This window comes from Nannobrachium achirus (assembly GCF_963921795.1).
Source record: "Nannobrachium achirus genome assembly, chromosome: 14".
Taxonomy (NCBI): domain Eukaryota; kingdom Metazoa; phylum Chordata; class Actinopteri; order Myctophiformes; family Myctophidae; genus Nannobrachium; species Nannobrachium achirus.
The window spans coordinates 35528887-35553137 of record NC_137821.1 but is presented as its reverse complement, the minus strand read 5'-3'; the positions used below and the strand labels follow the sequence as shown (position 1 = coordinate 35553137).

Below are 24251 nucleotides of genomic sequence, written 5' to 3'. Positions count from 1 at the left end.
ACCTCCAAACAGCAAAATACAAACTACAGACCGTCTAACCATCACATCTAACAGAACAATGTAAGCCTAATAACATTGATGATGAATGTCACATTGTGAGCTTATAGATTAGAATAGGGTAAAAGTGGTTAAACTGATATTGATGCTATATTAAGAAATTCGATATCGGAAACCTATACAAAGTCATTGTAACTTCAAACTCTATTTTAACCGTGATTGATTCATCAAAAAACACCAATGATTGGTTATGGTGACTGATATTGTCCTTCTAATACGTGAAGGGGCCATGTCTTTTCAATCACTTATTCAAATATTTCATTTCATTTTTTTAATTTAATTTCCAAATAAATGTATTAAAAGATATATGAAAAGTTTATAACCCCCCCCCCCCCCACACACACACATATGACTGAAATATAAATGTGGCTTTCTAAAAGATTTTAGATATTAGGATTGTTTTTATCATGTTCTGGCATACTACTTTCCATCCTTTTGCTATAAAAGCTTCATGCCCATTGGCAAGTAGGGCATTGGAAACTGTTTCCCTAACAGAGTTGTAGTGACCAGTGACTGGGTTGTTGCCCTGGAGAACAAATGGATCGCACTTTGTCAGACCTCTACCCTCTTAACTGCTGACATTGGTGAACCTGCCAGGAGACTATGCTTCTACTGATATAGTTATTGGGGTCCTTAAGGTACACATAAGCCTCCCAACCACGTCAAGGTGTCGATCCTTCAGGAGGTTTTACATCACATGAGTCAATTTATATTGTAGATTTACGATTAATTTAGATGATCACTAAATACAATTATCGGTGAAGATGTCTTGTTTTGCTCCACATTATAAAGATTGTTTCTGACTTGTACAAAGAAAGCAACAATTTTGTAAGAATATAATACTTCTGCATTTATGTTATTAAATGCATGGAGGAAGGCAAACTTGATTACAGATCCTGGAGAATTCCTTTCCAAATGAGTCTCACCTTGATCAAATTAATTCCTTTGTGAAGTCTCAATACATTATAACATGTTGCAAAGCTTGTGTACCACTATAAAAGTTAAACCATGAGACCTACACAACAGTTTCTTTTTTAAGTGTGCTAATCAGACAAAAATATCATGGGGAACTGGGTTAGTGCCATTAACAATGACCCATAAACGATGAACCAAGCCTTAAGTAAGCTGACACAGGGTCACAGAGGACTGTGGGTAAACCTCAAACCCAACATGGAGCGACTCTGTGAATTCATTCTTGAAGCGGTGCAGGAGTGTGGTCTTGCCCAAGGACACTCTGTAGAAGGCCAGAGTGCCAGCTGACCAGTCCAGATACACTCCAAGACGACAAGACCGGGAACACTTACAGGATATGTCGTCTTTCTTGCCATTATGTGATGCGAAGGAACCCTCGTCAGAGCAGCTCACACTCCAGGACTTCTCATTGGAACCCAGTAGGCTGGCATTCTTGTTTCCTTTCCTCATGATTGCTGCGTACGTTACGCCGATGTTAATTGGTTTGGAGACCTCCACCTCCCAGTAGGAGCGTTCCTTCAGCTCCTCACTGCACAGCACCTGGCAGACAGACTGGAATGGTCGTGGGAGATCAGGGTGCTCCTCTTTAACCCAGGTCACCTTTCTGTTGCCCTCGGACAGAAGGACGTTTTTATTTGCTGTGCTTGGATCCAGGGTAAGCTCACAGGCATCTGAAAATACAAAACATTGTTCGGTTTTCTGAAGTTAGAACTGACTGAATGAAAAGAAAGGGAGCTCTCTATTATCCACAGGGGAGGGGAAAGTATTTAAATTCTGCTTTCACCCAGCTGATGGCTGTTCTCAGATAAGTGTTCGGAGGAATGTTGTTTTGCTCAGGGACAAAGGGGTTAAGTGTGTGTCTCACATACTGTAGAGTAGATGGTTCAACCAGCGACCTTCTGATTACCAGACAGACTCTCTACCCGCTCAGCTACAGCTGTTCTCTAAAGAGTGATCCCACATAATTTTCTCTACCAAATTAGGAAACGCTGTAGAATAACTATCCGTTTTAAGATCAACACTTATAACTATGCCTTATAAATATTTAACAGATCACGAACAAGCTATCAATAAGAATACAGGTCTGTTCGCTCTCTTGGCCGTTCGCCCCGGGCGTCTATCCGGCGTAATGTTAAAATGTAACATTAAAACCTACGTTGTTAAATAATTGTAGTGGAGTAAAAGTACAATATTTGGATCCGATATTTAGTGGAGTAGAAGTAAAAGTATTGCAAATTGGAAATACTCAAGTAAAGTAAAAATAAATACCTCAAAATTGTACTTTTGTACAGTTAAGCGGTCAGCACAGTGAGCGGGAGGGCGAACGGCCGAGAGGGCGAACAGACTTGTTACCATTAGTAAGCTACTTACTAAGGAGTTGTGAAGTATTTGTCACTTGATTAACAATTTGCAGTAAAGGCAATAACAAGAAGCCCCTGAGAAGTGAATACAAATGATTTCAAGTTCCCATGACATGGCCGGAAATCATACATTTTGGTTCTACATGTCCCTAGATTTGTCTTAAAACAGTTCCTGTAGTTTCCGTACTCAACATTGATTATGCAGTAAGAAACCATCGCTAGGATTTGTTTCAGTCCCAACCCCTGACCTCCTCATGATTGTGCTGCCATGTCAGTCATCAATAACAAACCTTCCAGTCTGTTATTGATGACTGACATGTGAGCACAATCATGAGTACATTTTAGAATTATTCTTGAATCCACCTGGTAGATATTCATTATTTAAAGTATTAACATGTACTTTCAGTACTGTATGCAACATAATAGAATGATTCCATTGTTAAACTTTAAATACGGGTTTCCCCCAGGACTCAACTGTGTGAGCCTCTATTATTTCCCTCTACAACACATCTCGTGTAAGCTCACAATGCGTCGTGAGGCCTAGTGAACTTGTAGATCTGCTATTTTTGTTGAATGTTAGCCGCAGAATAGATACCAGAGTTCATGTGGTTAAATATTCATTAGTTGTCTGATTGTTAAATATTACAAATAGAGTTAGGTTTCCATAGATACTTACATTTCTTAAAGCCTGATTTGATGCGGTGAGGTCCTCCATGTTCCACACTGTGGATAAAAACATATTTTTAATTACTTAACATAGACCAGTGCTATAAAGGTACATGGCGGCAGAGTTAATGTTGTATACCGTAATAGTTATTTAATCAACATTAAAATAATGTGTGTTAATAAACATGTCTGAATGACTGGAGACCGGTCTATGATGCCTGCCACACTGGACCTATGGCAATTTGTATTTAATCAAAACAGATACATGACGATGCTGACTCTCACCTGGAGGTGAGCAACAGCTTTGTATGAATGCAGCTTTTGGACGAAAGCTCGGCATTCAACACAATGGCCCTCATATATAAATGTGGTGCAGACCAAAATATGGACGCGCGCCGAGATCTCCACAATTGTCAGCATTTATCATCGCATGGTGACTTTGATCTTAATGTACAGTACGCTCAGATCTCACGTCAAATTCTGAGCGAGTGTAGGACTTGTCTAAACCACTTTGTTCCATTTGACAGACATCTGGACACATGTATCCACTCCAAATATGTCTAACACTAAATAATCCCTGTGAAAATATAAATGTATAAAGGCATTATTTATAGTTAATTAATTATTTACAATGACAAGCAAATCTAATCTAGTTAGGTGCTTAATGATTATTCCATTTAAACAAGTGCTTTAACAGATAAGATTACCGATATAGTTCAGACCTAAGAGCGCCTTAATCCATAAATGCTTATAATTCATTCTTCCACCACTCCTTTCAGATAATGACTATGCCTTGCCAGGCTATTTTTCATTTACGTGGCGAGCATGGCAGCCCAGTGAGTCATGGTCATGGGGAGTTATGATTTCTTTCTTTTAGTAACCAACTCGAATGCACACTGTGCACGTCGGTAATGGGTTAAATTAATATTTAAATGTATTCCATTTATGACAATGTTACTGGTGTCATTCATTTAAGCTACTGTACTATCAAGACTAGCCCTTACCCGTTCAAAGATATGAGCTCCGAAATGATGTGCAGTGTGTGGATTATGGGATGTGCACTGTGCACACAATATATGAGGGATGGAAAGTAACTTTAACTGGTGCTTGCATGCTAATATGTAGGAGCATCAATGTAAATACCCGTTCCATTTAACGGCTACAGAGATACTGTGTACCGATCTGCATGATTTTGGACAACATCTGTAACAGGGCCAGAACCCCCCCCGCCCGCCCGCCCGCCTGCCCGCCTGCACACACACACTCCCCCCCCCCCCCCCCCCCCCCGTGTGTGTGTGTGTGTGTGTGTGTGTGTGTGTGTGGGTTTGTGTGTGATTGTGCATGGCCTGAACAACAGCGCCCCTCCCTTAACATGTGTGGTCACAAAAGGTACTGTAGGCTAAATAGATATAGATACACCATAAAAATGCTATTATACAGCATACGATTTGTGAAAGTGACAAACGGGCTTCACAGTTATATCAGGTGTGTTCATATGCTGATGGTGATGCGATTTCAGATCAATTGCTCCAGCCACCGAGGAGAAACGCTGAGACAGACAGACACTCAGACATTCGCAAAATTATAGTATAGATTGTACCGTTACTGAATATCCCACTGTTAAAGACTGCGGTTTCCATGGTTTACCAAAATGCAGCTCAGGCTTGCAAGTACAGTAGGTGCATGTGTGTGTGTGTGTGTGTGTGTGTGTGTGTGTGTGTGTGTGTGTGTGTGTGTGTGTGTGTGTGTGTGTGTGTGTGTGTGTGTGTTACAGAGATGTGTAGTCACACAAGGACATGAAATGGAGCGAGGCGTGTGGGGGAAACCCTTTCCTATTGGCATTCCTTACATTGTTTGGTCGTATTACGGTTGTTCAGGTCGTAAAATCGGGGCGTTTCGAGAATATTTAAGGGCATATTATCAGCCTGCAAATTTATCAACGCTGAGATCAAATGTACACTAGGATTGGTTGTATAGGATGCGTAGATGAATCTCACTTCAACGTTGACTTACACCAATATTTGGAGAAGAATGCGCAGTTTTTTACACTTTTTACAAAGTATACAACAAAAGCATGACTGTAATTTACTTGAGTTTGACATCTGGCTTGTTCTTCAGTTCAGACATCAGCATGCTCTCTCCATCTCCAAGGTGATTGTAGCTCAGGTCAAGCTCTCTCAGATGGGAGTTCTCTCTCAGAGCAGTAGCCAGATGTGTACAGCTTTTCTCTGTGACCTGACAGCCCGACAGGCTAAGAAAAGATTAAATTATTCAATTTTTTTTAAATGATACAGTAAGTTCATTAATTCAATACTGTTTATTTCAATACTAAATTATAGAATCAGGGGTGTCAAACTGGTGGCCCGGCGTTTGGCGGCCCGCGGAGAGGTCCGCACTATAGTTTCCTCAAACAACGTCAAAACAGCCACCCTCATCAATATCAATGAACCTACCCACACCGGCGGTGTACAAACTCGGTTCTGAGTAGGCATGGATTGATACCTGCCAACCAGTGCTCCCGGAGAAACAAGGAAGAGGACATTTATTGGCTCTCATACTTTTGTTTTGGATACATCGCATGTTCGATAGTTCACCCCAAAATGAAAATGTTTCTGTTGATTACTCACGCCATGGAGACTTGAGTTCAATAATATCTTTTTGTTTTTTGTCGCATTATTAAGACAATAATTTGATTATAGTAAATTTACCCCCATTGATTCCTGATGGGGACCCACATCTATTCCGGTCCCCATCTGGAATCGATGGGGTAAATTTAAAACAAATAAATGTTTTGTGTTAGGAATGCGACAAATACAAAAAAAATATATATATATTATTGAACTCAAGTCTCCAAGGGGTGAGTAGTAAACAGAAAAAAATAATTTTGAGGGTGAACTACTCTTTTAAAGTGACGGTTCTTCAGTATTATTTAAAAAGGTAAAATGGTCACTTGCCGTATTTGAAGGAAGTAAAATGTAGTGCAAATGATATGGTTCTATTCTTTTTTGGTTAAAAGAGACTAGAACAAACATTAATTTTCAAGGGGATTTTATATTACAGTAGCCATTTAACACTTATTGACTGACAGGTTGGTCGTAATAGAACGTGGTCTGATGTTTATATACTTTTACATAATACTTAAATAATAGCAAAAGGTCAAACACAGAACACTCGCTTAAAATCACACCCAGTGTGAAGTGAGCGGTGCCTTTGAGCAGTGTTAAACTATAAGAATTATTCTGTTGTCCATTAATGTCAAGGCTGCTCAACAGCGGCCCATCGGTATTGCAGCTATTGCTACTCATACGAGGCGTATGAGTATACTGCATATAGACATACACACTTACACACTCGGTCAAGCATTGGAGCGCTGAGGCACCTCTCAAAAATAGGATTTATGCATGGAAGTCTACAGAGCTTATGGGCGATCTACTGTACATGAGTTTTTGAGCTTGGTGCAATGAATGAAAATATGTTGATAAGTACCTCAGTTTTGTCAGTCCACAGTTTGGACTCTTCAGTCCATCGGTGAGGAGCTCCACTCCGACGTCTTGCAGGTCACTGTTGGTAAGGTCCAACTCTCTCAGTGCAGAATAGGGAGACTTGAGAGACGGAACCAACTGCTTAACGAACTCTTCACTGAGGTTACACTCAGCTAGTCTGTCAAGCAAATTGGATATTCAGATTTATATAACCAGGTTATTAATGAAATTATAATATCTGATTATAGACAAAACAATGTGTACCAATTTGCTGTAGCTGCTACCTATACACACCCGCCCCCCATGTATAGGGACATTAAATGACATAATACCAGATTTTTTGCCAATTTGTAAATAAATATACTAAACTTAATGTAGAAAATAGTCTCAATGACCCAGTGAAACTCACGAAGCCTTGCTGCTGCAGGTCACGGCTGGAATAAGTCTTATTCTACCGTCTTCTGAGGTGTTGTAACTGCCCAGGTCAAACTCCTTCAGTTCCTCTTTGGATACCAGCAAAGTGTAGGCCAGAGCTGAGCAGTGGAGTGGTTTCAACTCTGTTGAATGGTCCTCCAACTTCAGGTACTCCTCAATGTCTTCTTTCACTTTGGTGTCTCTCATCTCCACCATGCACTGGAACAAGTTGATGCAACTGTATACAATAATAATGACAATGATATTCAGGAGTTTAGGATTTTTGTAATTTCATTTTTGCACTTCAATTATTACCTAGTATCCAATAATTCTTTTTTATATATATTGTTTTGACAGGTCGTGCCAAATTTAACATGGAAGCACATTCCATGTTTTTTAATCATTCGTTTTTTTTACAGACAATGAAAATGTCCATTTACAAATATATATCCATATAAGTGTGTTCAAGGCCTGACTAGGTTTACCTGTCTGGAGATAGTCCCTTCCTTCGAGTCTTCAGGTAGGTGAGGATTTTCTTGCTGGTATTTTCTGAGCTTGTTTCGTCTTCCGGGGTCGACAGCAGACCTGACAGACATTCACGATTGGACACGCAGGTGAGACCAAGGAGGAAGCGTAGGAAGAAGTGGAACTGTCCGTTCTTGCTGTCCAACACCTTGTTGATGGTTGTCTTCAGCAGCTCTGGTAGAGTGTTCGGGCAAGCCTTCTGCTCCTGCCCGAGGAAAGAGCTCAGTGCCTCATCTATGTTCTTGTTGATGAAGCAGTCGTAGACGTAGAGTGCAGCGAAGAACTCTTGAACAGTCAGGTGTACAAAGCTGAAGACTTTCTGTTGGGCAAAGACTCGCTCCTCCTTAAGAATGGCACAGAATCCGGAGTAGATAGATGCTTCTGTGATGTCAACTTTGCAGTCTTCAAAATCTTTCTCATAGAAAATGAGGCTGTTCTTTTTGAGGTGCTCAAACGCCAGTCTGCCAAGGCCTAGGAGTTGCTCTCTGTGGGATTTCAGGAGACTCTCATTGTTCACCTCTGTCTTCCTCTTTTTTTTCCCTTTTTTCCCCACCTCTGTCTTCTGGTCATATTTACTGCTTCTCCGCCTGGTCTGGACCAGCACGTAGTGTGACATCATCATGGTCCAATTGATCATTTTCAGCATTCTTTCTCCCACACATGTTTCCTGGAATACTTCAGCAACAATCCAGCAGATGATTGGAATGTGGCACATCACGTGTAGGCTCGGTGAAGACTGCATGTTGGAGATGACATGATCAGCGAGATCTGGGTCTTCTGCAAACTTATTCTTGAAGTACACTTCTTTTTGTGTGTCGTTGAAGCCTCTTATCTCTGTTACCATGCTGACGTATTGAGCAGGGATCTGATTGGCTGCAGCCGTGCGGGACGTTATCCAAAGGCGGGCGGATGGAAGCAGCTTCCCCATGATGAGGCTGGTCAACACCACATCCACTGATGCTTCCTGGGTCAATGATGTGACTAACTCATTGCTGAGGAAGTTGAATGTGAGCCTGCTCTCATCCAGTCCATCCAAGATAATGGCCACCGTGAATTTGGTGTCATCCAGTGGGTCACTCAGCTCCTTTAGCACGGGGTAGAATTTCATCAGGAGTTTGTTCAGACTGTACAGCCCTTCACACATGTTGATCTCTCGGAAAGCAAGAACGAAGAGAAAGTCTATATCGTTGTTAGCCTTCTCTTCAGCCCAGTCCAGAGCAACCTTCTGCACTGTGAATGATTTCCCAATGCCGGCGATGCCCTTTGTAAGTATTTGGTGTTGGTTTTCTTGGCCGGGTAAAGGTTTGAAGATGTCAATGAGGGGGATTTCAGGCGAGAGCAGCACCTTCATCTTTTTTCTGATTTGGCTGAGTTCACGCTCTTCTGAGAAGTCTTCACTCTCTTCTGGGGTGATGTTCAGTGTTGTGTAAATACTGCTCAACAAGCTCTTTTGTTTGCCGTTACCTTCATGTGTTGATGAAAATCTTTTCCTTGTTTCGTTTTTGAAATTCGCTTTTACTTTCTGGACATTACTGTATCCTGAAAGAACCACATGAATCATAATTTGTATTAACAGTTAAACTGAACACTCCCTAAAGAATAGCTCATCATTTGTGACATTTCAAAATACAGTAGAACAGAAATACACGAAAAGTCAACTACACATTATTCTCCTTATTGCATACGCTAAAGAAGGCCATAAAGGCAGTTCTAAACATGTAGGCTTGTTTTTATTGTAAGATTAACTAGACTTTTTATACACACACACACACACACACACACACACACACACACACACACACACACACACACACACACACACACACACACACACACACACACACACACACACACACACACACACACACACACACACACACTTTTAACCCAATTTAGATTAATTGAACAAGTAAAATACAAGCCCCATGGTCTGTATTACCTGTGTCTTTATATGTCTTTCCACGTACTTCAGGTTTTTTTCTAGGCTTTTTGCCACACTCTCTTTTTCTGAGGGAACATGTCAAGGTTGAGTTGTTAATTAGGATACCACATACTTGAAAGGCTTTGAGAACTGATACCTGAAAAACCTAGTATCACCTAGACACACACATGTACAGTATGTGGAGCACACGGCCGAGGACAGCCCACGTGAGAGGGCATGCCGCCACGTGCGCCGTACTGTATGAATTAAACAACAGCTATAGGCCTATTCGTTTACATCTCTGTCAATTCTGTTCAAATTTTACAAATGTAAATGTCTAAATAATCCTTGGGATGTGTACATTATTACTGTTCTCAATATCAAACGAAATCAGCCAATTGATTATTAGGCCTATATTAAATTGGGGCCGCAAGCTTGTAGATATTTCTGTTGCGAAAAAAAAGGCTGTAGGATATACAACCATTGTCCACTCAACGAGCTTATGTCACACTGACACGCTGACATGAGTGGTCCTTCTCGAATGACATGAGACAAATAGATTATGTGGACATGACAAAAAAAAGTATTATAGCCTAGCTCTCTCTCTCTCTCTCTCTCTCTCTCTCTCTCTCTCTCCCTCTCTCAGTACCGGCTGAAACACGCCCATGAATAATTCTTCAGCCCCTGAGCGCACAATTTACAACAGTGAAAAAGTCCTAATAAACAGCTGATCATTATTCATGCGTCCAAAACGTTCCTTAGCAGTAGACGGTATCTCTACAGTCATGTGATGGACATGGATCTGTCCGATTTGGCTAAAATTGACTTCCAAAGTTTCCAGGATTGGTCCGTTTTGAATAAAATGCCTGAAATCATGAATGCAGTGTGCGATTTTGGTGAAATTGAGCATGCACATTCCTAATTGAGGAAGAAATGCCACTTTAAAATGTTCAAATCAGCCTCATGGTGGCACTATAACAGGCCAATTCGTGTTTTAACTTATAACTCCACTGATCAGTGTAAAATTGTGAATGCGCACTCGCTAGAGGCCAAGGAAAAACCTTTGCCCTGCATCTTTCATATCTGCATTTTATAGCGCCACCAGGTGGCCGACTTAAGTAAAAATTACGCAAATCAGTGCACAGTACTATAGCCATGTGATCAAGACAGATCTGTCCAATATTTCATATTCCATTGGCAAACATTGGCTTCTAAAGTTTGCAGGATTGGTACATTTTTGGAGCGGTGAAAGCGCTCCCAATAGACAGGTATGTCCGTGGGTGGCTATGTCTCTATGTCTCTGGGTGGCTATGTCTGTAGCCTGGCAATACCTTGAGTGGCCACACAAGTTAAAGGAGGGGCGCTGTTGTGCAGGCACACATACACACACACACACACACACATGCAGCAACACTCACACCCCCCCCCCACACACGCACGCACACACACACACACACACACACACACACACACACACACACACACACACACACACACACACACACACACACACACACACACACACACACACACACACACACACACACACACACACACACACACACACACACACACACACACACACACACACACAGCAACACTCACCCCCCCCCCCCCCCACACACACACACAACATCATGACACCCCCCCCCCACCCACACTCACGCAGCAACACTCACCCCCCCCACACACACACAACAGCATGACACACACACACACACACACACCCCCACCCACACTCACTACACAAACGCACACACACACACACACACACACGCGCACGCACCAACACTAACCCCCCCCCCCCCCCCACACACACACACACACACACACACAACAGCATGACACATTAAAAAGCTAGCAACATCACTGCATTATAGATCTAGGACAGAATTCATAGATTTAGAACACATAGAATCAACGCACGCACACACACACACACACACACACACACACACACATGCGCACGCAGCAACACTCACCCCCCCCCCCCCCACACACACACACACACAACATCATGACACCCCCCCCCCACCCACACTCACGCAGCAACACTCACCCCCCCCCCCCCCACACACACACAACAGCATGACACACACACACACACACACCCCCACCCACCCACACTCACTACACACACACACACACACACGCGCACACGCACCAACACTAACCCCCCCCCCCCCCCCCCCACACACACACACACACAACAGCATGACACATTAAAAAGCTAGCAACATCACTGCATTATAGATCTAGGACAGAATTCATAGATTTAGAACACATAGAATCAAAAACGTAGACCTGGAACTGCTCAAATTCACCGCTCCACTTCGAACCAAGGTTTGATTTTAACAAAATGACTTAAATCATGAATGCAGCTTGATTACAAGAGAAATTCCACTAAGTCAAGGAACAAATGCCACCCTTTTCACATTGGCTGTTATAGCACCACCAGCAGGTTGACTTTTGCCAAACTAATCTTTGCAAAAAAAATGCCTCAAATCATGCATGCAGTGTCACATTGCAGTTAAAGTCGAAGAAGACATGGCACCCTTTTCACATTGGCCAATTATAACGCCACCAGGAGGCCACGACCAGTAAGACTCCCTAATCGGGAGATAAGCGACCGTCAGGTCGCAGCATGATTTTAGACCAAAATGTGTAGGAGCAGTGTCCAAAAATGTGTTTGAAAAAAATCTGCCTGACGGTGGCGCTATATGGGACAGATCCATGTTGATGAGATGAGTGTAGACATACTGTGTACCGATTTACGTGATTTTAGGGCAAAATCTGTAGGAGTGGTGTCAAAAAATGTGTTTAAAAAAAATCGGCCTGAAGGTGTCGCTAAATGGGACAGATCCATGTTGATGACATGAGTGTAGAGCAAGTGTGTACCGATTTGCGTGATTTTAGGGCCAAATCTGTAGGAGTAGTGTCCAAAAATGTGGTTTAAAAAATCGGCCTGAAGGTGGCGTGCCTGATCTACTCTGGGGCAAGCATTGCGCTTGCCTTTGTGTGTGAGTACCGTTTTGAGCAACACTTGGTCTACAAATCGTTGTCCCTAGTTTGAACCATTGGAGTTATGTGAACAGTTTGGGGGTCTCCTTCCTGTGCTTACAGATCCAGTGAAGTAGGTCGTTGAATGCAGTGGCTGTTATCCCTGCTGTCTACGATCACACAACAGAAGATTTGGTGGCCAAGCCAGGAAAAAGTAGGAAAGGCAAAAAGCAGCGGAAAAAAGTGGGAAAAGAAATCAAAGAAAAACTATAAGCAGTGTTCTTCCGAGAACAGATCTCCGGCAGGTCAGGTAGATTTTTTTGGCCTTCTGGTGGCGCTATAATAGGCCAATGTGAAAGAGTGCCACGTGTTCTTGGGCCTTTCACGGCAATCGGACGCTGCATGTGTGATTTGAGGCATTTTGTTCCAAAAATGTGTTATGCAAAAGTTGACCCGCTGGTGGCGCTAGAACAGGCCAATGTGAGAAGGGTTGCATCTGTTCCTGTTTTGCATCTGAGGCGTTTTTGGCCACTTTATCACTGCTTGCAGCTATATTTATTATTATTGTTTTTTTTTGTGCACTTCATAGGCAAAAAAATCTAATTAGGGTCCTGCTCAACCTTCCCTATCAGACTCACCTCACCGCTACTCACCAGTTAAGAGTGGGGTCTGGGGTGGCCAGGCTCGGAGTGGGACCAATTTTCAGCCCTGGGATTTGAATCAGACCAGCCCTCATGCTCGTGCGCGCAGCGCGCGAGCAAAAATCTTTTTGCATTATTTATTAATATAAACAGTAACAAACAGCTATTTTCCCCATCTACTTGCCTGATTAACCATGTGTAGTGCCCCAGGGCGACCTCAAATATAAGTGCCCCCCCCCACCCCCCCCACACACACCCCATAATGGAACATAACCGTAACCAGCAACTACCAATATTTAAGCAACTTTACAGAAAAATAAGACCAAAGTTGCTTATAATAAGCAGACATGGCAACCCTGACACACACAACATATTTATTTTACTATGGCTCTCTAAGCAGCATAGATTTGTATGATACTAACAGTTACAGTACAAATTCAACAAATATCAGACCATAAAAATGCCACCAGAAAGATAAGCCCAAAGTTGCTTTGCAGACAAGCAGACATGGCAACCCTGACACACAAAAAATTTACAATTTAGGCATTTAGAAACTACCAATATTTAAGCAACTTTACAGAAAAATAAGACCAAAGTTGCTTATAATAAGCAGACATGGCAACCCTGACACACACAACATATTTATTTTACTATGGCTCTCTAAGCAGCATAGATTTGCATGATACTAACAGTTACAGTACAAATTCAACAAATATCAGACCACAAAAATGCCACCAGAAAGCCACCAGAAAGATAAGCCCAAAGTTGCTTTGCAGACAAGCAGACATGGCAACCCTGACACACTAAAAATGTACAATTTAGGCATTTAGCAGACGCTCTTAACCCAGAGTGATTTACAATAAGCAAGGTAATACATCAACATCAATACATCGTATAGCCGCACGGAGACCTCACGGAGGCGCTCCATCACAATAGTGCACCAGTTCTTTTAGAGTTGTGCATACTAGCTTAGTATCCACCAAATGTTTCCTCCAAACCCTCAACTGTAACCAGTCAAGTTAGAGACAGCAACATTACATTAGCTTAGCTCATGTGAATATTTTGTGTTTACAGTGAGAAAACACTACAAACATTAATAATGTCATCTCTTCTTCAAATCACAATAAAACACAGACTGCAAGGCAATATAGCATGAAACATTATGTATCCATGGGATGAACGTTTCTCCATATGTACCTGAAACAGCCTGGAGAGAAGAGTGCACAACTCACACACACTCACACAAGGCTGGTTAACTCCACAGGGAACAGTTAAATAAAGTCTTACCTTGCGCCAAAATATCCAATTTTATATCAAGGTGCCCAGATTTCCAGCCTGTCCAGGGCTTGGTTATTCCACAGAGGCACAGCCACCCACACACAACAACAAATCCACCCTCTTTGAACAGCTGAAAACATAGTCAGCGGGCTTGTCAGAAGACGTTAAACAGTCACTATGATTGGATGAGAAAGAGGTCTACAGAATCCCAAACCAGTTGTGTAAAACATCCCGCCCCCCAAATGCTGTGATTGGCTTAGAAGCAATGCTAAGGGTGCTTCAAAGAGTCAAAAAGGTACCACGGCCGGCGTCTCATATAAAATGCATATAATAATATACACTGCAGTGACCTGCAGCGGCCGCTGGTCGGCGACTCCCCCTAGCGGCCCACCGGGGAATCTCCCGCCTCCCCAGACGGCCACGCCGACGGTGGGGGTGGCTCAGAGTAGATGACAGAGTACCGCAACTTGCAATGGGCCTGGTGTACAAGATACACTACACCACTAAGATACCCATGTACCTGTCAAAATACTTTATAAACGTTAAGGACGTCCACAATTACAACACCAGAGGCAGCGCCACAGATCACGTTCAACCCAGAGTCAACTCAAACAAAGGGTCAAACTCACTCATTCTTCTGCTATACCACCAAAATGTGGAATGCCTTATCGAAGGCCTTAAAGGAGTGTAGTTCCCTAGCATCCTTTAACGTCGCCCTGAAAAACCACTTACAGGCGGCACCCTCCCCTGAACCCTCTTTGTATTTACCTACTGTATATGTTTTTTTTCACTCTTTTTTATTTTATTTTCTCCTGACCATATCGACTGCATACTGTGTCTGTATCTGTCTGTCATTCAATGTTATATGAGATACTTCAATGGTTTCCTGTGTAAATAAGTGCTTTTCTAGGATCTCCTTTTAGTTGACCTTGTACCAGTGAACTGTACCGTCATGAAACTGTACCCTTTTCTATGCAAACTTCTAATAAAGTCTTCAATCAATCAATCAAATGTTAGATAAAGGTCCTTAGATTGTGTGTAGAATGTTTCATGCAAATTGCTCAAAAATCCCAGGATAAAACCGGGTTTAAGCGTTTCACAAACTGCTCAAAATGATATAGCGCCCCCCTTTGGCCAATTGGGGTAAAATGGGTTTCAATGTTACTTGGACTAACCCTCTACAGTATTTCATCATGAAAATGTGACTTTGCATGTATGTTTTAGAGGCAGAAGAATAATTTGCATAAAACTGCAATATTCATTGAATTATTAAAACTAGCCCTTACCCGTTCAAAGATATGAGCTCCAAAATGATGTGCAGTGTGTGGGTTATGGGATGTGCACTGTGCATACAGTATATGAGGGATGGAAAGTAACTTTAACTGGTGCTTGCATGATAATATGTAGGAGCATCAATGTAAGAAATACCCGTTTCGTTTAATGGCTACCCCCCCCCCCCCCCCCCACACACACACACACACACACACACACACACACACACACACACACACACACACACACACACACACACACACACACACACACACACACACACACACACACACACACACACACACACACACACACACACACACACACACACACACACACACACACACACAGCTGGTTAAACATGTTGCCTCATGCTAGATGCAGAATAGATGTGCCTCATGCTAGATGCAGAATAGATAGTAGATACACCATAAAAATGCTAATATACAGTATATGATTTGTGAAAGTGACAAACGGGCTTCACAGTTATGTTAGGTGTGTTCATATGCTAATGGTGATGCGATTTCAGATCAATTGCTCCAGCCACTGAGGAGATAGATGCAGAATAGATGTGCCTCATGCTAGATGCAGAATAGATAGTAGATACACCATAAAAATGCTAATATACAGCATATGATTTGTGAAAGTGACAAACGGGCTTCACAGTTATGTCAGGTGTGTTCATATGCTAATGGTGATGCGATTTCAGATCAATTGCTCCAGCCACTGAGGAGAAACGCTGTTTCAGACAGACAGACACTCACTCACTCACTCACTCAGACATTCGCAAAATTATAGTATAGAAAGAATGTTTCAATTTAAAAAGAATTCGATCAGACAGATCCTTAGATATCGGTCCAAAGTTCATGTAAAAAAGACGGTGCCTGGACAACGAGACGGACTAACCCTCTACATCTTTGCCAAATGTCATGAACATGTGACTTTGCATGTATGATTTAGAGGCAGAAGAATAATTTGCATAAAACCGCAATATTCATTGAATTATTAAAGAATAATTATTTAACGTACAAACTTCTCGCCCCATAGCCTGTGTAGATATAGGTCCAAATTTCATGTGAAAAAGGTTTTGTGCGCGTAATTAGATTTTTACTGTTTTTCATATAATTCAAAATGGTGGGAGATCGTGAGGTCAAATGTCAAAAGTCAGAGTGTTAAAGTTGTTCGGCATGAGAAGACGCATATGTGTGTCCAGGTTTCATGGCTGTACGTCAAACAGAGCATGAGCTATAACTGTTCAAAGTTTACACTTTCAAAGGCTTCCTACAGCACCACCCTTTAGCCGATTGCTGTATAAGTAATAGCACTCGTCACCACAGTAAGCTGAACACATTGATGTTTGAATATCAATTTTTGGTTTAAGTATGTAGGAGTAGAAAGGTGCCAAAGTTCTGAGGAGAACTTGATATGACTGACTGACTGACTGACTGACTGACTGGTAGATAAACTAGAAGATATTGTTCCTTCGAAACAATTGTGGGCTCCCTTCAAGCCAAAAAAACAATGGCTATAAAAGTACAAAATGTCAAGATCGCAGGCAGTGCTCTCTTTGACGTTACTGACGCAATCGGACGCTGTATGCATGATTTGAGGCATTTTGTTCCAAAAATGTGTTATGCAAAAGTTGACCCGCTGGTGGCGATATAACAGGCCAATGTGAGAAGGGTGGCATCCGTTCCTTGACCTAGTGGGAATGTGCTTGCAAAATGTCACGCACATCGCATGCTGTGTTCATGATTTGAGGTGTTTTTGGCCACTTTATCGCTGCTTGCAGCTATATTTATTGTTATTAATATTATTTTAAAAAAAAATGGTGCATAGGCATGTTACAGAAAGGTCCTTAGATTGCGTGTCGAATGTTTCATGCAAATTGCTCGAAAATCCCAGGCTAAAACGGGTTTAAGCGTTTTACAAACTGCTCAAAATTATATAGCGCACCCCTTTGGCCATTTGGGGAGATTGGTTTCAGTGATATTTGAACTAACCCTCTACACTATTTTGTCATGAAAATGTGACTTTGCGTGTATATTTTAGAGGCAGAAGAATAATTTGCATAAAACTGCAATGTTCATTGAATTATTAAAAAAGAATGTTTCAATTGTTTAGATATTGTTTAGATATTGGTCCAAAGTTCATGTAAAAAAGGTTCGGTGCATGTGACGCAAAAATCCCAGGATAAAAACGTGTTTAATCATTTTACAAACTGCTCAAAATGGCGGAAAATCTAAGGGCGGAGCTTACTTAACAAAGACACAACGTAAGCAACCTCAAACGAAACAAGGCATGGCTTATGCCCGTTTAAAGTTTGAATTTTCAAACGCTTCATATAGCGCCCCCCTTTGGCCAATTGGAATAAGATTGGTTTCAGTGATATTTGGACTAACTCTCTACATCTTTGCCAAATGCCATGAATGTGTGACTTTGCATGTATGATTTAGAGGCAGAAGAATAATTTGCATAAAACTGCAATATTCATTGAATTATTAATAAATAATTATTTAACGTACAAACTTCTCACCCCATACGCCTGTGTAGATAGCAGGCCTGGAATTTCGTCAATTTAGGGGCAAGGCCAATTGGCCTTTGGTGTTGTCAAATTTTTGAGGGCACAAAGGCCAAGTGCCAGGGCAGGAAGGCCATCATTAAAACAATGATTTTAAGTCCACGCCAGTCATAATTAATTTAGCTTAAACGTTAAGGTTTAATGTAATACCTTTCAATTAAATAAATATCAAGAACCTGTTTATTTCTGTTTTGCCATGTGCAGTGGTGTAAAGTAACTAAGTACATTTACTTAAGTATTGTACTTAATTGTTTATTGTAATTTTGAGTATTTCACTTACTTCTACTCCACTACATCTCGGATCCAAATATTGTACTTTTACTCCCTACAATTATTTGAAACCTTTAGTTACCAGTTACTTTGCATATAAATTATAATATTATTAAACATACATGAACCACTTTAGCCCTATTTAGGCTATTTGAAAATAACCAAGCTTGTAGAAAAAATTGCAGATCTACAAGCTCAAGATGTGTCGCATAACTATGCGTTGTGAGCTTGTAGATCTGCTATTTTCAAACATTTTGTACTTTTACTTTTGGTACTTTAAGTACATTTTGATACCAATACTTTTGTACTTTTACTCAAGTATATTTAGAATTTGAGGACTTTTACTTGCAATGGGATTTATGCAAGTATTTCTACATTGCAGTAGGCTATTGATACTTTTACTTAAGTAAAACATTTGGGTACTTTTTCCTCCACTGGCCATGTGCACGCACGCACATACGCACACAAACTCCTCCCTCACGTTCGCGGAGTGATCCTTTCTCAACAATAATGTACTTTCTTACAGCTCAGCCTCTTGGGGAAAGAATAACTTTTGGTTCCCTTAGCGCTGCATTTTGGTTGTTGTCCTGAGCTCAGCAGAGCTCCGTTTGAAGGCATTCGTTCGCACATTCGGATTTATTCAACAGGCTGCGTTAGATTTAACTCCCGTTTAGCCCGGTGATGTTTTTGTGTTGTATAAACACTGTGTCGCGGGACTCCGGCGGCTCCACTATGCGGCGGCTGCTACTACGAGCGTAAATGGAATCTACTACTGGTCATGTGAGCAGCTCAACCAACCACGCACTGCTGTTACTGTAATGACTGGAAAATCGCGCAGAGGAAAAAACTGTAAAAAGCAGTTAATGGACTGCTGTGGGCGCCGGGGCACCACGGCCACTGTGGCCGTTTGGGCATGTCATTTTTCGAGGGGCACACGGCCAAAGAGACCGTCGTGGCCGCCGTGAATTTCCTGCCCTGGTAGATAGGTTCAAATTTCATGTGAAAAACTCCCAGGAGGAGATAGATTTTTACTGTTTTTCATATAATTGAAAATGGGGGGAGATCTAAAGGTCAAATGTCAAAAGTCAGAGTGTCAAAGTTGTTTGGCATGAGGAGACGCATATGTGTGTTCAGGTTTCATGGCGGTACGTAAAACAGAGCATGAGCTATACCTGTTCAAAGTTTGCACTTCCAAAGGCTTCCTACAGCGCCACTCTTTGGCCGATTGCTGTAAAAAGTAATAGCACACGTCGCCATAGTAAGCTGAACGCATTGATGTTTGAATATCGATTTTTGGTGAAAGTATGTAGGAGTAGAAAGGTGCCAAAGTTTTGAGGAGAACTTGCACTGACTGACTAGTATAGACTGACTGACTGACTGACTGACTGACTGACTGCCTTCCTTATAGATAAATAATGACAATGACATACGTGAATAATGAGGATAACATACATGTGCTCGCTTTCAGCGAGCCCACAATGATCGAACTGTACAATTCTGTAGTGGCATGTGTGCTACAAATTCCATTTCACAATTCGCAATCTACTATTCTATTTTTATGAGCAAATGCGAGTACCTGCTCGCGCTGTCGAGCCCTGTTTCTAATGTGTCTTAACTGTCAGCGTCACTCTAGCCTAAACTAAGTGAGGTGACGGTCTTACTATATCCCACCACCTCATAGCACTGTTGCCAGTTTATCGCCATAGGATGACCACTACTGGATGCTTGGACAATATTACCAGTAAGACTCCCTAATCGGAAGATAAGCGACCGTCAGGTCGCAGCGTGATTTTAGGGCAAAATGTGTAGGAGCAGTGTCCAAAAATGTGGTTGAAAAAAATCTGCCTGATGGTGGCGCTGAGTGTAGACATAGTGTGTACCGATTTGGGTGATTTTAGGGCAAAATCTGTAGGAGCAGTGTCCAAAAATGTGTTTGAAAAAATCGGCCTGAAGGTGGCGCTATATGGGACAGATCCATGTTGATGAGATGAGTGTAGACATACTGTGTAGCGATTTGCGTGATTTTAGGGCAAAAATTGTAGGAGCAGTGTCCAAAAATGTGTTTTGCAAGAATCCGCCACATGGTGACGCTAGAAGAGGGCCATGTGAGAAATGAGGGGTGGGGTCTCCGCGCCGCCGAGGCGGACGAATAGGTACCGGCCCCGGCTCTCCCGGTCGCTCCTAGCCTGAGTTACGGCATTTTATGTGCGCTGCAGTGGCAGGGGGTCCTCCACTGGGGGCGCCACCACTTTTGCATCCGTTCTGGAGCACCAGGAGTCGGTGGTCCCCGGGAATTCCCCGTGAGCAGCCCCGTTGGGGTGGTCATTTGGTCATTTTTGCACATTTGGTCATTTTTTACATCTGGGGGTCCCCCAGGGACCTGGGGGTCCCTGGAGCTCCGGGGGTCCTTGGAGGTTGTAGTTTGGCAGGCAAGTAGTGTGTGTGCAAAATCTGGCATGGATCGGGGCAACGGTTGCGGAGATATGAGCAGAGCAAAAGTGTGACATGTGACGTGTGACAGACAGACTGACGGACTGACTGACGGACGGACTCACAGTTTGTGGAGGTTTTGATAGTAACTGCGACCTGACGGACGCAACTATTTCAATCATATGTCCTGTCAATTCAAACCTTTTTTTTGTAGCGTGTTGTCCATCTTTGAAGTTAAAAGGGTGATCCATGGACCAGTCACTCTTCATGGAGACACAACTAGGTGCAGGCGACTCTGGTCTCTGCTGGCCAACCCTGGTAGAAAAAGAGTGCATGAACACATTACTTTTTTATGAATCATACAATCCTTGCGAATGCTCCCCGCCCATGGGAGCATTCGTGTGTGTGCGTGTGTGTGTGTGTGTGTGTGTGTGTGTGTGTGTGTGTGTGTGTGTGTGTGTGTTTACATGAGTACATTTACACCAGTAAGACTCCCTAATCGGGAGATAAGCGACCGTAGGTCACTTATCTCCACAAATAGAGCAAAAATGTGTTTTTCCAAAATCTTCCTGATCCATGTTGTTGACATGAGTGTAGACATACTGTGTAGTGATTTTCGTGATTTTAGGGCAAAATCTGAATCGGCCTCATGGTGGCGCTAGAGGGCCATGTGAGAAATGAGGGGTGGGGTCTCCGCGCCGCCAAGGCGGACGAATAGGTACCGGCCCCGGCTCTCCCGGTCGCTCCTAGCCCGAGTTACGGCATTTTATGTGAGCTGCAGTGGCAGGGGGTCCTCCACTGGGGGCGCCACCACTTTTGCATCCGTTCTGGAGCACCAGGAGTGGGTGGTCCCCGGGAATGCCCCGTGAGCAGCCCCGTTGGGGTGGTCATTTGGTAATTTTTGCACATGTGCTCATTTTTTACACTTGGGGGTCCCCGAGGGAGCTGGGGGTCCCTGGAGCTCCGGGGGTCCTTGGAGGTTGTAGTTTGGCAGGTAAGGAGTGTGTGTGCAAAATCTGGCATGGATCGGGGCAACGGTTGCGGAGATATGAGCAGGGCAAAAGTGTGACGTGGGTAATAATAATAATTGCGACCGTCAGGTCGCAGTTTAGTATCAAAACCTCCACCGGCCGTCCGTCCGTCCGTCGGTCACACGTCACACGTCACACCTTTGCCCTGCACCGGCCGTCCGTCCGTCCGTCGGTCACACGTCACACCTTTGCCCTGCTCATATCTCCGCATCAGTATGACATCACACTGCTTGGTGTGTGCCGTCAGGGTCATTTGTGTACGGTGTGATGTCATACTGATGTCAGCAGTGTGATGTCATACTGATGTCAGCAGCTATGTCTCTATATATGGAGTTATATGTTGTTCGTGTCCAAATATGGGGCTTGTGAGGTCAGACTTAGTGAGATTCGTCGGTTATCTCCATATATGGAGGGAGAACCAGCTTATGAGCCGATGAGTTGTGTCAGAGTCGAGATCCTGCTTGCATCTAATCTGTCGGTAGATAATGCCGGTCTTATATAAGGGTCATTTGTGTACGGTGTGATGTCATACTGATGTCAGCAGCTATGTCTCTATATATGGAGTTATATGTTGTTCGTGTCCAAATATGGGGCTTGTGAGGTCAGACTTAGTGAGATTCGTTGGTTATCTCCATATATGGAGTGATGTGTTGGTTATCTCCATATCTGGAGATTCAACCTTCAACGATTTTGACATCTTGTTACTAATCTGTCGGTAGATAATGCCGGTCTTATATAAGGGTCATTTGTGTACGGTGTGATGTCATACTGATGTCAGCAGTGTGACGCCGATTAGGGAGTCTTACTGGTGATAAAATGGGTCTTACTATATCCCATTACCTCATACCACTGTTCCCAGTCTATCAATATCAGGATGACCATTATTTTAAATTCATGTATTGTTTTAATCATCTGTAAGTCAATCCAAACCTTTGTTCAGTAGAGTGTTGTCCATCTTTGAAGTTAAAAGGGTGATCCATGGACCAGTCACTCTTCGTGGAGACACAACTGGCTGCAGGAGACGCTGATCTCTGCGGATCAACTCTGGTAGAAGAAAGGATGAACATGAAAATAATGTCTTTGGTCATTCATTATGAAAAATGAATTTGTAGCGTTATCTAAGAACAAGCGTGAATTTATGGTTAAACATCGGCACTCCGAAACATTGCATACCGACCACCTAAACCTGACCTAAGCAGATTTATTTCCATCCATTTTGATCCATATTATATTTGATATGTTTATTATTATAGAATGTATACTTTTATAATGTTGGCAGTTCGAAGACCTCACTTTCCTGTGCTTTTTGCCTCCCAAACTGCTAATAAAGTAGCCTATTAAATCAATCATACAAGGCTGGAGATGATTGCTCCAGATATTAATTCAAAGACAACGGTATCATTGCAACTTTCCACATAGTCCGGCTGCCAATGCTAAGTTGGTATCATAGGTATGATATTTGGTATATCGTTTTTTTTATATATATACGTTCATGAAACCACCTGCTGACGGCCTGTCAGCATTGAGCAATTTCTTTTATAGGGGGTAAAAGTTTGGGCCCATCACTTACTATACACTATACTATAAAGGAAAAAAATACCATGCTACTTAAAGCAGATTTTTGGGGGTATTTCTTTCCTTTTATAGTATAGTGTATAGTAAACCAGTAAGACTCCCTAATCGGGAGATAAGCGACCAACGCGGTCGCTTATCTCCACAAATATCACAACCTCCACCTCTCACGTCATACGGGTAGCCATAGTTACACCTGGAATGTTGAATCTCCATATATGGAGATAACCTACGCATCACACAAAGTCTGACCTCACCCGCCCATACTTGGGCATGGACGACTTATATCTCCATATACGGAGATGGCCATATATGGAGATACGATGACATCACAGAGTCCACAGCTGATGATGTGGCGTGATGTCATACAATACACAAACAAGCCCTATATAAAGGGGCAATTCTCACCAGGGAAGAGAGCATTGCCTGGAATGTTGAATCTCCATATATGGAGATAACCTACGCATCACACAAAGTCTGACCTCACCAGCCCATACTTGGGCATGGACGACTTATATCTCCATATACGGAGATGGCCATATATGGAGATACGATGACATCACAGAGTCCACAGCTGATGATGTGGCGTGATGTCATACAATAAACAAACAAGCCCTATATACTGATGCGATACGATGACATCACAGAGTCCACAGCTGATGATGTGGCGTGATGTCATACAATAAACAAACAAGCCCTATATACTGATGCGGAGATATGAGCAGGGCAAAGGTGTGACGTGTGACGTGTGACCGACCGACGGACGGCCGGCCGGTGG

General features: G+C 42.6%; 1 protein-coding gene across 1 annotated transcript in view; it reads right to left on the bottom strand.

The window, feature by feature from the left end:
* Positions 1-415: 415 nt before the first annotated feature.
* Positions 416-24251, bottom strand: part of LOC308298204 (protein NLRC3-like) — a 41018-nt gene continuing 17182 nt past the window's right edge. Inside the window, exons 3-11 of the mRNA XM_080741759.1 lie at positions 22832-22945; positions 21072-21185; positions 9417-9484; positions 7438-9016; positions 6948-7190; positions 6543-6716; positions 5146-5307; positions 3067-3113; positions 416-1700 (exon numbers count right to left, since the gene is read on the bottom strand). Of these exons, the coding sequence (XP_080597885.1) occupies positions 1174-1700; positions 3067-3113; positions 5146-5307; positions 6543-6716; positions 6948-7190; positions 7438-9016; positions 9417-9484; positions 21072-21185; positions 22832-22945 (3028 nt within the window). The 3' untranslated portion in view covers positions 416-1173. The remainder of the gene's footprint in view (positions 1701-3066; positions 3114-5145; positions 5308-6542; positions 6717-6947; positions 7191-7437; positions 9017-9416; positions 9485-21071; positions 21186-22831; positions 22946-24251) is intronic.